At 35.9% G+C, this 16,323-nt stretch overlaps 1 protein-coding gene across 2 annotated transcripts; it reads right to left on the reverse strand.

Moving 5' to 3' along the window:
- Positions 1-9,874: 9,874 nt before the first annotated feature.
- Positions 9,875-14,597, reverse strand: NANOG (Nanog homeobox). 2 transcript variants are annotated; one of them, XM_077167906.1, is made up of 4 exons: positions 14,447-14,597; positions 11,714-11,970; positions 10,454-10,543; positions 9,875-10,261 (listed from the first exon to the last, which is right to left on the reverse strand). In XM_077167906.1, exons 1-4 carry the CDS (start codon positions 14,595-14,597, stop codon positions 9,875-9,877), a joined length of 885 nt encoding a protein of 294 aa, XP_077024021.1. The 2 variants fall into 2 exon arrangements, with proteins under 2 accessions (XP_077024021.1, XP_077024020.1); XM_077167905.1 differs by having other exon boundaries at positions 9,875-10,312.
- Positions 14,598-16,323: the final 1,726 nt, after the last annotated feature.

The following is a 16,323-nucleotide window of genomic DNA, read 5'->3' on the forward strand; positions in this document are numbered from 1 at the left end:
ACAAAGAAACAACTAGGCTTTATAAGAAACAAAAAGATAAAGAGAAGCAAGAGAATGATTAACATAAAAATCAGGATGTCTTGGGAGAAGGACAAGTGTGTGTCATAGATTGAATTGTATTTCCCCAAATTAATGTGTTCAAGTTCTAACCCTCTGGTACTGTGAATGTGGCTTTATTTGGAAATAGGATCTTTACAGATGTAATTAGTTAGGATGAGGTCATTCTAGATTTGGGTATCCCTCGTGCAATTTGACAAGTGTCCTTAAAAACAGGAAAATTTGAATACAAACACAGACCAGAGAAGGCAATGTGAAGACTGAGGCAGAGATTGTAATGATGTGACTGCAAGCCAAGGGATACCAAGTAACTCAAAAGGTTGCCAGCAACTACCAGAAGCTAGGAAGGGCAAGGAAGGAGTCTCCCTTAGAACCTTTGGAGGGAGCATGGCCCACTAACACCTTGATTCCAGACTTCTAACCTATTGCACTGTGAAAGAATAAACTCCTGTTTTAATTCACCCAATTTGTGGCAATTTGTTACAGCAGTTCTAGGAAAAAGAAGTTCCGTTGAATTTCTAAGGTGCCAATAGAGTTCTACTTCTTGCTCTGGATCAGGAGGACAAGGGTTTTATTTCAATATTATCTTTTAAATGCACTATGCATATACATACATATATATAATCTATGCTACTTTACAATATAAAAAGAAAAGCAGAGAAAAGAAGAGGTAGAATTTCTGGGATAGGTACTTTCTACTTTGTCAGAAAAGGTAAATATATGTCATTCATTTTCTTCTGAATTTATATAAATTCTCTGAATGTATAAAATAAACTTAATTTTGGAATTACTCTAGAAGAAAAAAATATTTTCCTGTCATCACTGAAAAGTAAAACCAAAATGCCTATGGAAATGCATTTTTGCATAAATGAAAACTCTATGGACTGAACTCCTGTTTTTGTTTTTTTCCACTGCTATCTCTAGTGCTTAGAACACAGCCTGGAAAGTGGCAAAATTTAATAAATATTTTTTGACTAAGTGAATTTATAACATGAATTAATAATTTTACATCACAAGGGTTTGGTCATATGGGTCTTGTAAATTTTGGAAAAGAACATTTGAGTTTGTGTTTTATTGTCTGCTTTCTTTTCTTTCTTTTTCAATTTTCCTGTTGATAGACTGAAACAAGATAATTGAGACTGATAATACTTTCAGTTAAACTCCTAATCCTAATGGTCAACAAATCACTTCTTCTGCTCAACAGACACCTTTTGTGCATGCCCTCAGCTATTTGTATTTCTTTTAGAGAATCTAATCACACTCAGCTAAGAATGCCTGCTTGTCTGGCTTCACCACTTGGTTTGAATCGCTGTGAGTTAAATTGGAAAATAAGTGTCACTGACTCTGCCAAACATTTCCATTAGATATTGTTCTCTCAGGGCCTCCAGTTGGTTCTGTTTTGGGAACTTCCAGTTTAGCACTGTATGCTAAAACTTCCAGTTTTAGCATACAGTGATTTCACTGAGGAATTTGCCTAGGCAAACTTCTCAAACGTTCTAAGACAGCTGGGAGGTTGGTGAGGCCAGAGCAACAGAGGGCCATTAGGGGGTGCTGTGAACAAGTAAGCCTAACCGCCTCTGTGGCACTAACCAAAGCAGGACTATCAAATCTGTGGTTCAAAAGCCAGGCTTCCATAAAAACAACACAAAAAACAAAAAACAAAGAAAAGCCAGGCTTCCAGAATTCTAGCTTCCCTTAATGGTAATAACACAAGTACTTGAACTATTTTTATATTTAAAAAATGTTAATTAAATGCTATTTTTAGTGACAATTATTAATTTCTGTGAAGGTGGTTTTATTCTTCCAAAATAGAGATATTAATGATTTTTGTCTGATAATATGTGCTCTAAAAACTCCCAGTAACAGAATGTGAAATTTCTCTCGTAATTTTACCTCCTAGAGATAACCACAACTGTTTGGTATATATCTATATTTCTATACTTTATTTTTGTCTTTTTATGACATAAATGGGATCATCTTAACCTGTAAAATAATCTGCCTTAATAAACAATGGTCTCCTCCATGGATTTAAATCTGCCTCATCCTTTGTTTTGTTTTGAATGGCTGCATAAATACTCCAATAAATGAATATATCAGGACACATTTAAGCAAAGTCCTATTAATGGACATTCAGATTTTAAAAATTGTTTTTAGCGATCAATAATAATGCTGCTATGAATATCTTTTGTGTGGTTATCTGATTAATGCCTTAGTATGAATTCCTAGAAATGAAATTGGTGGATCAACAAGTATTCACATTTTACATTTCCATGCACATGACTGACACTTATTGCATACATTCCATGAGCTAGACAATACATATTAGGTGATTATCTTATCACTTCCTCACAGCAACCTTTGAAATGGCTTCAAGTATTATTTCCATGTACATATAAGGAAACTGAGGCCCAAACGGTTGCAAAATAACTTGCCTACGGTCACAAAGCTAGCAAAAAGTGGAACAGGGATGGTAATTGCGAGATTTTCCAACTCTAGAAAACCTGTGCCTCACCGCTGGTCTGATTTCCTTTGGAAGTGACTAGCAATTTACTCTCCCTTTACACTTTATGTGAATACCCACTTATCCACAACTTCATCAACCTTGAATATGTCTCAATTTTGCTAATGTGATATATGAAAAGTGTTATACTTCCTGTTTTATATTATATTTAATTTTAACTTTATTATTTTCCTGCTTTGAAACTGAGCATATATCGCTGGTGTCCTATGGGTTTCCTGGTTTGCATTGGACATCCAATATTTTAAGAATAGCATGTTACATTCTAGTATTTTTTATATTAAATATTGTATATTTACATCTTTAATGCATTTAGAATGTATTTTGGTGTCAAGATTTATAAGGAGTTTGGACTGCCATATTTCCAAACATCTCAAAATTATTTAGAAATTAATTAGTTTATGATTAAGGAATGTGGTTTGTGGAGTCCATGGAATCTGAAGCCAAACATCTGCTGCCCCTCAAGTTCCTCTGTCCTCAGAAATCAGACTAGCTTATCTGGGATAAGCAAGTTAATAAAGCTAAACTTTTCCACACAATACATAATAGGTGATGTACATTCCAAGTTTTCTCTTTTGTAAACTAATTTCATAATTTTGAATGAAATCAATACTTCAACAACTGAGGCAGTGAATCCATGAAACAAAATGCAGAGCAAAATATGCAACTTTTGTGTAAGTAAGAGAATGGGAGGATTCAAAACTATACATTTGCAAAAGTAAGTACTGAAAGGATAAGCAAAAATTAAACAAAATGATTACCTTTATAGGTAGTGAATAGGGTAGAGAGATACAGGGATATAAGTAGGGACTTTCTGAATATAACTTGTCATATAATTTTTGACTGTGGGATAATGGCATTTTTTATATAAACAGTTTTTAAATTAAGTAAAATAAGCAATCCCTAAAAATAAGTGTGAAACTGAAATAAATTGAATTATGTATCAAACTGGCAATTTGCCCAGAGAAAGTAATTATATTAAGTGACTTTAGACCATAGTACAGTAGCTTGAACAGCTATCATTTAGGGCAAAATAACTGTAAAGAAATCTTAAATTTTATTTAATAGGCTTATTACTAAAAGTAAAATTAGTATCATATATATATTTTTAACATCTTTTTTTAAATTGTGAAATATAACATGTATACAAAAAAGCAATACATTTCCAAGTACATTTTAGCAAGTAGTTAATACAACAGATTTTAAAGTTTGGTATGGGCTTCAGCTCCATGATTTTTTGTTTTTTATTCTAGCTGCTCCAAGACACTGGAGACCAACAGAAATATCAATATAATGATTCAGCAGTCATACTCAATTAAATCCTATCCTCTTTGTTATACTCCTCCTTCTCTTTAAATAACATATACATAAAAGCAATAAATTTCAAAGTTCATTGCAACAATTAGTTGTAGAATAGATTTCAGAGTTTGGTATGGGTTACAATTCCACAATTTTATTTCTAGCTGCTCTAAGGTACTGGGGACTAAAAGAAATGTCAATATAATGATTCATCAATCAGACTGATTCGTTAATCCTGACCTTCTCTGTATAACTCCACGATCACCTTTGGTCTTTCTTCCACCCTTTAGGGGTATCTGGGCTGTGCCCATTCTAACTTTTTCATGTTGGAATGGGCTGTCGATAATATGGGATGGGGGATGGAACCAGTTGATCTGGAGAGGCTGGGCCCTCTAGATTTCAGGGCTTATCTAGTCCAGGGACCCATCTGGAGGTTGTAGGTTTCTGGAAACGTTACCCCAGTGCATGGAACCTTTGAAGCTATTTTATTTCTACAAAAACTTTTAGGATAAAGCAAGTGATGTAATTATATTAATACGTTTAAGAATGAAGATTTTCAGCGCAAGAGAAAAGAGATACAAGTGTAAAATAAGGAAGCTAAGTAAAACTCTCATAAGGCAAAAACAAATTTGGAAATATCAAAGTAAATTCATGTTTTTTTAAAAAAAAAAATACGTATTGCCTTGCTTTCAGTGGGAAGTCCGAGTGAAGAGGCCTGGAAGTAATGACAACCCAGTAGCTTGATAGTTTGCCTGGTAGTATACTTGGAGGTATTTCTATCATTGCAATTGAAGCCATTTCTCAGGTGCTTAACCTTTAAAATTCTAAAGGACACTCTTGCAGGACTTCAGGGTTTAGATCAACCACCCAGGAACTGGGAATCATTTAAAGAGACCAGCTGCCCCTGCTTCTTTTCAGTTAGGTTTCACTTCAACCTCACACCAAGAACCCTATTCAAATGCCTATATTTCGGTCACCTCAGTGGAAGTAACTTCCTGTGCCAGAAGCTTTTGTCTGACCCAATTGGCTTCTTTATTTAACAAATTCCCTTTATCTCCTGCTTGAGGCAAAGCAGACTAGGCCCCAGGAGGCAGGCAGTATTTACTAAAGGCCCTCCCCCATTTCCCTGCCCCCGTCTGGCGGTTGTCTGCCTTTACCTCTGGGATCCCAGTAAATGGCCTGTTTTTTCCTGTAGATGCCAGATTTTGTGAATAGTAGGATTATTCAGAGCAGAATTAACCTTGCCCTTTACCCCATGAACTAGGTGCTTGAAATTCATTAAACAAGGCCTGTACTCCTCCCACTCTTTTCTGGGACCTTTGAATCCAGGTTGTGAAATTCAGAGAACTCAGACAAATGTAATACAGTGCGCATCTTTATTTCAGGGACAAATTGAAATGGAAATGCAAGCTGAAAATTGAGAAAATATAATTTTTTCAAAAAATGAAAATATGATAAAGTAACTGAAGCATAATATTGAAAGTAATGTCCACCTCCTTTAGGGATAAGTGAAAAAAGACTTCTCTAAAGGAAAGGAAAGGATATAAAAAGATGGAAAGGATGGCAGGTGACTTTATATTTATTAATTTCCTTTTCATTGTACCTTGTTATATTAGTTAATATTCTTGATCAACCTGTGATCAAAAAAAAAAAAGGATACCCTAAAAAACTTTAAATTGGGCTTGTACATTTCCTAAGACTTTTTTTGCAACTTCTTCAAGCTTCTTCAGGTGGCCTACTTACAGATGGTGACTTTTACTCTAACATTTATTAGCTTTAGGCTTGGTGAGTGATCTTTTATCTCTTATTGATATTAACTGTAATTTTTAAGTGTCTGAAACATAAACACTTTTGTCTTTTTATTATTATTACTGTTTTCTAACAGTGCTTCAGTAAATTAGCCAAGTCATGGGCTCTTATTTAGCAGTGGAATCAGAAGAAATAAAAGGAATGGCGAATCCAAAAATAGTGTATAATTTCAAGCCATTTCTGTTTTGTTTATTTCAAGCCATTTCTGTTTTGTTTATGAACACATTTTTCCGTTTTAAAAAACTTATCTGTCAACCTTTATTTAAATTAGATAATGACATATTTGCAGTATCATGTGTGGTGGCAAACAACCAGAACAGAAATAGAAACAGCCGAAATGTCTATGAAGTATGAAAATGTCAAATAAATTGTAGTAATCGGTATTATATAATACCACACAACAATTAAGCAGAATGAATCAGATCTAAATTTACTGATGTGAAAGGATATCAATGTTATAATCTTAAATAGAAAAAGCAAGCTGCAGGACAGATTCGTGAGTCCATATTTGTACAGGAAATAAAGATGTGTTGTAATTCTATATGTCATGTATATGCATGAAAATGTCTGGAAATACTACAGCAAAACAACACCGTATGTTATTATATCTTATTTTAATATTTTACAATTCACATGGCTTCTTCTACTTAAAAAAAATAGTGAATGACAAAGATATACTGGAAGATTTAAGTTAAGAAGAACAAAAAAAGCTTTAATAATCTCTCCCCTGTTCAACCACCTGAATTTCACTCATTTCTTCATATCAGAAATGTTTTTGATAGAGGACATTCAGGAAAGTAACTATCTCAATTTCGCTAATGCATTTGAGAAAAATAGGGAATCAATGTTTTTAAATACAATTGTTATCCTTAATTATTTTTTTTATTTTTTTCTTTATTTTATTATCCTGAATTTTTAAGATTCTTCCAATAAGTTATATTTTGACATGCAAGAGGATGAAGATGTGTAGAAAAAATTACAAAATTACAATTTAGTATAATCCTGTTACAATTTATGCCTGCATATAAATTTGCATACAAAACTACCCATAGCTTGTAGAAATATTTAACTGTTAATACTGTTATCTCTTAATGGATGTGACTAATACATTCTGTATTGTTTAAATTTTTTTAAGAGGAAGCTTCTTTTAGTTTTGCAATCAGAAAGGCTTTTTCGTTAAAAAAATAATAAATCAAGCCTTTTCTTTGGTTCCTTAAGGACTGTGGATTTTACTATTCTCTGCCTTACATTTTCACCCTTAATATCCTATTGGTGTAAGAATGTGGAGTACACGCCACATTGAACTATAGGTGAATGGCATTTCTGTAAATGGTTAATTTTCAAAACCAACAAATCAGTGAAAGCCAGGAATCAACTGATCTTTCCTATCCTTTTCAATCTTTCCTCTTATTCCCTTCTTTCTTGCTTTTTTTTCCCTCTAGTATCTAGCGTTTGATACTTTAACTAATAGGTGTTAAATATAACTTTATTGAACAAAACCCTAAGTATTGAACTATCCCGTCATATTACTTTAAAATCAGTTTCTTTGACATCCTTTGGGTTCATTGTAAAAGTAAGTAAAGATAGGGATTAAAAGAGCTTCCAAATCATATGATAAAAGCAAATAAGAATTTAATCAATAAATTCTAGAATCGCAGAAACAATGACTTGCCTTTGAAGTTGAAAGAGGTAAAACTAGGAGAAAGTTGTACAAACATGGAGTAAATGTGAAATTATAATTCAGAAGTAGTACAAATTTAGGGTAAAATTTATATAATAGAATTCAAAATGGTTTAGAGGCTAAATTCATATTGGGTAAAAATAGTAAAAATAAAGTTTCTTCAGATGTATTGCAAAATTTTGGGTTATAAGAACTTAACTTTTACAACAGGTTCCTTGGCGACATCAGTCCCTCATTCCATTTAACCCTCCACTTTTTTTCCTAACTCTGACATTCCTATTGCAAAGTGGCCCTCGCTCCATTTATCCTAATTCTATTAATAAGGGATTTAAATTCATCAAAGTTCTATTCTACTCAAGTACATTTAAGAAATAAATGACATTTGTCACAATGTATTTTCGCTTTGTCTATACCTGCCACTTTGTCCATTAATTACAAGCTCTTTGAGTGAAGGTAGCTTCATCACAAATGTTAAGTATGCAATAAGTGTGGAACAATACATGCTCATCATTCCTAACATCTAGAAAAACTCTCCATGTCTTATGCCTGAACAAAGCAAAGACAAATAGCAATCAGGGATTTAAGGAATTTCTGGATGTAGAAGAGCACTAATTTTGGAGCTTTCTGGCTGCTATCATTTTACAGTAATTTCCCAAAAGCTCCTAGGTTCTGGGTTCACCATTCATTGGCATGTCATTGTTATTTACTTTCAAGAATTAAGTGGGGTATTACATTTGGGGGGAAAAAAAGTCCTAATTTATCTCCCTTGTAGAAATTTTTCCTTCACTCATACATTTAAAAATGTATATACAAAATAAAATTTTAAAGAGGTAAAAATATATATACAGCAATAGGTATTGGTGATACGATACATGATAGCATAGTATCGTATTATACACTTGGAAGCAGCTAAAATGGAAAACTGTGTCATGTTACAATAAAGTTTAAAAAAATTAAATACGAAGAAATGTGTACAGGTGAAAAAGTGTCAGGCACAGTGCTTAGTTCTATTGATGCTTTCTACTTTTAACTCAACCCACAAATTTTAAGTTAATACTGTTGCTCCTAAGGTCTTTGCAGAAACACTCTTAGACCTATCCCTGACTTCCTTCTTGTGAAACTTCTAGATAACTGGGTTGGATATTTGGAAATTAATATTGGAAAATTAAGGTAGCATTGAGGGAAATGACTAAGAAAAACACTGATTACTCTCTCATCTTTGAAGCTTCAGAAAGCCCAGGTTTCCATGCAGCAAGCAGGCTGAGTTGTGAAGCAAAGCGCTCCTGGCCCAGATCAATTGTGGGACATGTACTGTTGGGGGAAAGGACAGTTAAGGTATTAGTACAGTTCATAGATGCCTGCTTAGCTCCTAAGGTGAAAACCTAAAATTAAAAGATATATTTCAATTAGCTAGTCTCTGATCAAACACTCTTTTAAGTGTTAACATTGATTCATATATTTAAGCATACTAAAATGTGCTTTTGTTTTTAACTACAAATTCAACAGTACCCTTTTTCATAAAGCAGGTTCATTACATTAATAGCATTTGCTATAAAGTTTAAAAATAGGCATACATTCAGACATTCTGGCTGGGTATAAATTGTGCAGAGATGCAGTCACAGAACCTTTCATATCATGTGAGTTCCAATTTGCTGGCCCTTACCCTTCCTGTAACTGTTTCCCTTCTATTATTTTCCTTCCCCCTGCCTCTTCATTCAGCAAACAAAAGAGCTGTCTTTTGCTTCTGTTCCACAGCACCACAAATTTTGTTTCAATAAAACTATACACACAAGGAGAATGGAATAAGTTTGCTCAAGTTAATTAGCCACCTAGCAATGTATGTTTTTTCTAAGATAGATAGCACTCTCCCCACTGGCTACAGGATTTCAGTTACATTTGTTACCACCATATTGAAAAATTAACGGAGACCCATTTTTAATTCAATTTTTTACTCATTGAACGTTGAGTGAAATCAGGGCACAGATAGCCAAAGGTAAAAGATATATTTTATTTACCTGTAAAATGTATAAATCAACTAGACAAACTGCTGTATTGCCATGATGCAAAAACAAAACTTTTACCAACAAATATAGTAATGAACAAATTGGAGGTAGTGTAGGGAAATCAGTGAAGCAGGATCATGATAGCTTAACCCTTCCATCTGAACAATTCAGTGAAGCCTCCCAAATCCCATGAGTACTCCAGCACACATCTTATTTTTCTTCCTATTCTTGAGGCTAAATCCTAAAGATAGCCAAACTATTATATTCTAGTTCTCTAGTCAAACAACTCATATTTGATGTTGCCCAAAACAGTCAAGGCAATCTGGACTGTTGCTGAGTTTTTGAAACCTGATTAGACTCATACCACCTACAAGCATCCCCCAATTACCCAAGGAAAACCAGGATAAAGTCAGACACACAGCTCTCCAGTCAATTCTGGAAGGAAGGATGTAATGCAGCCTGTGCCCAGATTGAGATTGCATCATATCCCCATCTTCACCCTTATCTTCATATATCTTCAGGCTGGGCATTCATGGAGTAATTTGGTGGGAACAAATCCATGTGGTGTGGGGTATTGAAATATTTAAGAGTTTGCTGTATTGCGTTGTGGCTTTCCCCAGCACTTCCCAAGGTGGCTTCCAAATCACTGGTAGGAGAATTTTGCTGGAATTGGACCTGAGGCTGCAGGGATTCCTCTCCACTGTTCTGGAACTGATTATTCCAGGCTTGGGCATACCACGTCTGGCTGTTCCAGGAATGGTTGCTCCAAGACTGGCTGTTCCAGGAATGGTTGCTCCAAGACTGGCTGTTCCAGGAATGACTGCTCCAAGTCGGGTTGTTCCAGGTCTGGTTGCTCCACATTGGAAAGTTACCAGAAGTGTTCGCCAAGCACCCCTGGGGATAGGAAGAGTAGAGTCCCGGGTATTCTGTCGGTGCTGAGCCCTTCTGAAAGAGAAGGATGGGAATGACTGAAAGGGCACAAGAATAGCAGAATTGTCTATGCTTGGGGTTGTATGCTTCGGGGGTGGCCAAAAACTGTAAAGACCTCTGAAAGCAAAGAACAGAAAAGTAGTTTCCTGTTGTTACCTGGGCCAAACTGTTGCCATTCTTTGACCAGTCGGTGTTTTTCTGCCACCTTTTACATTTCATTCTCTGGTTCTGGAACCAGGTCTTAACCTGAAGAAAAAAGGTGAGAGGAAAACATAAGACACTGGAAATACAGATATGCTTGAAAGAACGTTGACTTTTTCCTCTGATATCTAGAAATGCCTAAAATTTAAGAACAAAATTTGAATTTCTAGAGTCTTTTTTAAAAGCCCAATATTCTATGGATGAATATTCAAGCCCTATCAGTTGTCTGCTTTTCATTTTATAAAGCTAGCCAAGAAGACCCTGCAAATCTACTATCAGGAAGTTCACATTTAAATGTCTACTGATGTCCCTTTTAATAGGCTTTTCCAACATGCCAGTCACAGTTACAGAACCCATTTGCAATAAATCCCCTCTTCCCATTTAAGCATATTTGTATTTTAAAATAGGATAATGATGGCATTTCAATTCTGAAATTATGAAATATATCACCAGGACAATGACTATTTAGGAAATATAGTTACATCCCAGTACACAATAAATTAAAATTTCCAGATGGTTTAAGATCAAGTTAGAAGATAAAATTACAGAAGCTGAAGGACAAGAAAAACTAGATGAACTAAACACACATGTGCATGTACATACAGAGAAACACACAAAATTATGGAAAACTTTCTAAATATGGCACCAAATACAGAAACCATACAATTTGATTGAATAAAATTCTGTAAAGCATCATAAAATAAGTGTTATCTAGGAATAAGGAACTTTGACAAATCCCTTCTGTAAAAAGTGAACATTTGGATAAAAAAATAGAAAGGTAGATGAGGATAGGGCAATTGACAAAAGAAAATAGCCAATAAATAAATGAAAAACGACTACTCTCACTTCAACAGTAATCAAATACAATGCTACTAAAAATGAAAGATGCCATTTTTATTTTAATGAGAACTAGTTTTGATCAGGCTCTCCTCTTATATCTGGAAGAGGGAGTACATACCTCCTTTGATTAAGAAAAATTTGGAAACCTTCCCAGTTTGTGCAACAAGGGAGAAGTGGTTAAATAATATCACATTCACACAATGTAATGAAAGGAAGAGGTGGTCAAAAAAACATGCTGCAAAAATATCATTTTTTATATTAAAACTCTTGGCGGGAGCTGCAGAGTACAGGGAAGAGCATCCATAAAGATTGCTAGCAAATGCTCATCTGCAAAACCAATCTTATTTTTTTTGTATTGCAACAAAACAACCTCACCTGTTTGTAGCTGAGGTCCAGAATGTTGGAAAGTTCTTGCATTTGCTGGAGGCTGAGGTATTTCTGTCTTTGAAATCTATCATTGAGTATACACAGCTGGGCCTGAGAGAACACGGTTCTGATCTTCTGTTTCTTGACCTGGCCCTCATCCTTCTTCCCTGGACTCTTCTCAGAAGCAGGCAGTTTGACTTTGGGACTGGTGGAAGAGTCGGGGCTATCCTGAATAAGCAGATCCATGGAGGAAGGAAGAGGAGAGACTGTTGGGAACAAACAGAATCATAGTTTTCCTTAAAACTTGAAGTATTCAAACATTTTACTTACAAACTTATTCTTTTCCGAAGTACTTTCATAATCCGTACAACCCCAGAATTAGGGGTAAATAAAGAAGAGTAGCATTGACATCGTAATTCTTAACTGACATATTTTGTGTACTGTTTAACCTCTTGTACCAATCCGAGAGGTATTATTGGCACTCCATTTAAAAGAACAAGTCAACATCACATCACACGTTGCTGGGAAGCAGAATGGGACTCAAACCTCAAGTAGAAGCCAGGACTCTGCTATCAGGACTGATAGATCAAGAAAATAGATTTCTTCAAATGTTAGGAAATCATGTTATTTCCATATTACTTATATTAGGGCTCACTGTGTTGTACAGTTCTATGTTCTTTTAAACAATTTATTGTGGTAACTTATATACAAACCCAAACCCATTTTAACCACTTTCTAGTGTACAATTCAGTGGTGCATTTACACTCACAATGTTGTGCCACCACCATCACCATCAATTACCAATATCCTATTCTCCCCAAACCATAGATTTGTCTTTTTAATTATCTTAAATTCCTAAAAAAATTTTCTTGTATTATTAGTTGTGGGTTTTATGCACTGTTTTTTTAAGAAAGTCAGAAGAAAAATTACTCAGCTTCACCTTCATCCATAGATGCCTTTGTCTTTGCAGCTTTAGGTGGGCACCACACAAACTACCTGTTCAGATTCTGGGGATTCTATAAAATTAACACTATACCATTTGAACACCAGGACAAACCAGCACTGTGAGTTTGAGCAAGTTTCCATTTCAAATCAGACTTTCTCTTTACTAACTCTATCCTCATCTCCAAATTTCTTCCTTAGAAGCTTTCTTCATGTATTTGAACATAACACATTTGGGGTGATGGAAAATTTTTGATGGATGGTGGTGATGGTAGCACAACATCGTGATCCTAATTAACGCCACTGAATTATGTACTTGAAAGTAGTTAAAAGGGAGAATTTTATGTTGAATAAAAACAACAACATAGCATTGTTCAAGACAGTGAGCGCTAATATAAACCGTGGACTATAATTAATAGTACAATATTCTTTCATCAGTTGTAACAAATACCAGGTGTTAATGGGGGGGGTGTATAGGGGAAACATTTTTTACATGCTTTTTCTGTAAATGTACAGCTTCTCTAATTAAAAAAAATATGTTTTAAAAATGTCTAGCACAGGACCTGGTGCACTTCAGTTTAATAACTAAAAATTACGTTTACCTATACCTTGTATTATCGAGATTTAGTAGCCACCTAAATAATTATACTGAGGTGTTTCCAGTTGCCAACTCCAATACTATTCTTAGTCACGGTATATATGGGCCTTAAACTGTTCACGATTTCTGCTTCTTGCTAGTAGGCCTAAGAAGAAAGGAAATCCTTCCACTAAAGTATCTATACCAACCTTGTCCTTGTTGAGAACATGCCCATAACTCATTCCCAAGTTTTCTTCTCACAACCCCAGCGCAATATTTTCAAAGTTTGAAATTATGAAAGCAAAGTTTAGAAAAACAGGGTAACATTAAAAACATGTTACTCAAATATAGAAGTTAACCGTTTACTTAACATGTTTACTCAAGCACGTTTTTCATCATAAAGTAAATGCACTTTTGTAAACTATTAAATGTTAAAAATAGAATTCCTGGATTTAAGAGGGTTTGCTTTTTTATTTTCATAAGTTTCGACAACTACTGCCAAACTGATTTTCCAAAAAGTGGAACCGGCTTTACAGAATCCTGAGCATCCCTCCGGGTTCATTCAGAAGCCGCCGTAGGAGCAGCAGTATGGGTTCTGAAGCGAAAACTGGGCCTTAAATTTTATGGAACATACTTTATCATAAAGTGGGTTGAACTCTTCCTTGGGATAGGTATTAATTGGACATAGAACCTAGAGCATAGTAGGTGCTCAAACTCAGTAACCCGGGGGGGGGGGTAACACCCACACGTCCAGAGGGTGGGAGAACCACCAGCTACTGTCGGAGAAAGAAGGTAAATGGCCAGAACATTCCAAGAAAAAGATGTATGTAACTAGCCATGCCATTTCCAGTACTACTTGAATTAGAGATCGACCCTAATCTGTGATATACTCTTCTGGACAATTAGCAGTAGCATTTACTGATAACTGTGTCTTGCACTAAGACGTAAAGATTTATGCCCCAACTCATTCAATTATTACAAGACTGTGTCCACAGCGTCTTGAACCTAAAATACATAGGTTCTCGATCAATATGCAATGCATCCTCTACAGAGAATTCCGTCTCTCCGTCCACAACTCCCAACATCTGTGACACGGTTACAAGGATTTGTAGGTTCATGACACTAGCTTATTATTGATGGACTGGAACAGTCAAGCAGGAAATAGATCCCCTTCTCTTCTTTCCAGAATTTCTAAGTATTTCAAGGATTAAATTTTTCCTTACCTGTCTCTGACTGGTGCACCTCAGCAGATGACATTTGCAGGGACGCATAATTCTCTTCAGCCTCATAAATCTCAGGCATTGGTGAAGACTTGCTAGAACCATCTGTTTCGGGGCAAGGAAGGCTTTGGGGAGAAGCTAGATCTACACTCATGTTGTTGAGTAGGAGGAGAAAAAAAAAATTCAAACACTTAGACAGTAAGAGGAAGGCTTAAAAGACTATTTGGGTGGAAGATCTTAGAAAAATTTGAAGGTCTATAGGGAAGAAAGTATTAAAAGCCTGAGACGAGGGGCACCCCCTCTGCAATACCAATAGTCAAAGAGCCCAATGCAGCAGGAGATGAACATTTTAGAATCCCTGGATTTATAAGGTAGACTCAGTCATCCTTAGGACCGCCCCTGCTGGCAGCCCCCAGGCCCCCACACACCCTTGTGAATTCCCAGCTAATCCTGTCTGCCAGTCTCACCAAGGTCATTGTAATGCAAAAGGGGAGCTGCCTAGTACCCAGACTGGGTGGGGAAGGAAGTAGAAAACTGGGGCCACAGAAACTGGAGACAAACCCATTTAAAACTTCAACTTCCAGGTCTACCTTGCGTTTCTACCTTTTAAATTGAAGATACAACCTCCAATTCCTGAGGCTACCTCTACTTCCACTAAAAAAAATTAACATTGATCTGAGATCTCTTATAGCTTCAAAATCTGCTTAGCTTTGGCAGAAACTTCAAACAGTTCCTTTTTCCTCCTTGAGTCACCCTAATGTCACAATAAAACACATCATGTTGCTAGAACACTAGTTAGAAGTTAAGAAGTACTGCCTTTTGTGAAAATAAAAAGTACTGCCTTCAATTGCCAACTTCCTTCTCTCTTGTTCTTTTAGCTTTAAAGAACACAAATTCTTTCCATCAGGACTGTTTTGTTTTTGACAACAGACAGAGGAAAAGAGATGTGATCTGCTCACTTGAGATATTTTGGTGTTCTGTTAGTAATTATGCATCTGCCATTACTATAGATGATTTAAAATTAGGCTCTATACACAAGATATAAGAAAGGATCTTGGCCCAGCCACTTATTGCACCTCCTCATCGGTAACTAGGGATGATAGTACCTAGTACCTTCACTGATTCTTGTAAAGTGCTAAACACTTAATACTTCACATGCCGGTGGTACACAAACAGTGGCTGTTACTAGAAATGCTGTCAGGATCCTGAGCCCCGACTGCCAAGCGCGAAATTACCTTTTTGTTGTGATTTTTATTTTAATCCATCAAACAACATATTAGAATGAAAATACCACCTTCTTATTCCATCTAGTACATTGCCAGATAGAAAAGAATGCAATGTATTCACCTTTAAAACAATCCAAGTGGAAAAGGGAGATAAAGAAATCCTCTGGGCAAAAGAAGCTCCTGCAAATCACGATTTGTCTGGCTCCCCGCCCCCTCCTCCCCGTCCTTCTCAGGCTTGGCAATCCCCTCATGCCATTCAGCGCCACCTCGCCCCCGCCTTGCCAGTTTTGGGGGGCATGTCTTCTAAAAGCACATTTTTTAGAGTTGTGTTCCAGCACTGACATATTTACTGAAAAGGATAACAGTCGACAGCTTTCAATCTTCCTCTCCTTTCCCAAATGCAACATTCAAGAAAGCTGATTTCTTTCACTTTTCCAGTCTCTACCCCTAAAAGTAAACCCTTAGCAAGTTCCAAATTATGTATTTTTCTAAGACACAACTCTCGGCTAATCCTCCCATGCACTCTGCCACTTGAGTCTCCATGGAGAGCTGCTGGCTCTGCTCCCATGCCAGCTGATTTTCATTCACATGCCAGCTTGTGAGGGTAGGAAGGATACCGCAAAGCTCCAATAGGGAGACAAAATTCTCTATAGC

Source organism: Tamandua tetradactyla, chromosome 7 (genome assembly GCF_023851605.1).
Source record: "Tamandua tetradactyla isolate mTamTet1 chromosome 7, mTamTet1.pri, whole genome shotgun sequence".
NCBI lineage: Eukaryota > Metazoa > Chordata > Mammalia > Pilosa > Myrmecophagidae > Tamandua > Tamandua tetradactyla.

Bases quoted from the DNA above. Each gene is read 5' to 3' on its own strand.
- NANOG (XM_077167905.1), bottom strand. From the start codon at position 14,597: ATGAGTGTAGATCTAGCTTCTCCCCAAAGCCTTCCTTGCCCCGAAACA. The intron at 10,544-11,713 runs GTGAGGTTGTTT...TTTTTTCTTCAG, and splicing joins TGGACCTCAGCTACAAACAG to GTTAAGACCTGGTTCCAGAA. The intron at 10,313-10,453 runs GTAACAACAGGA...CTTCTCTTTCAG, and splicing joins ATGGCAACAGTTTGGCCCAG to AAGGGCTCAGCACCGACAGA.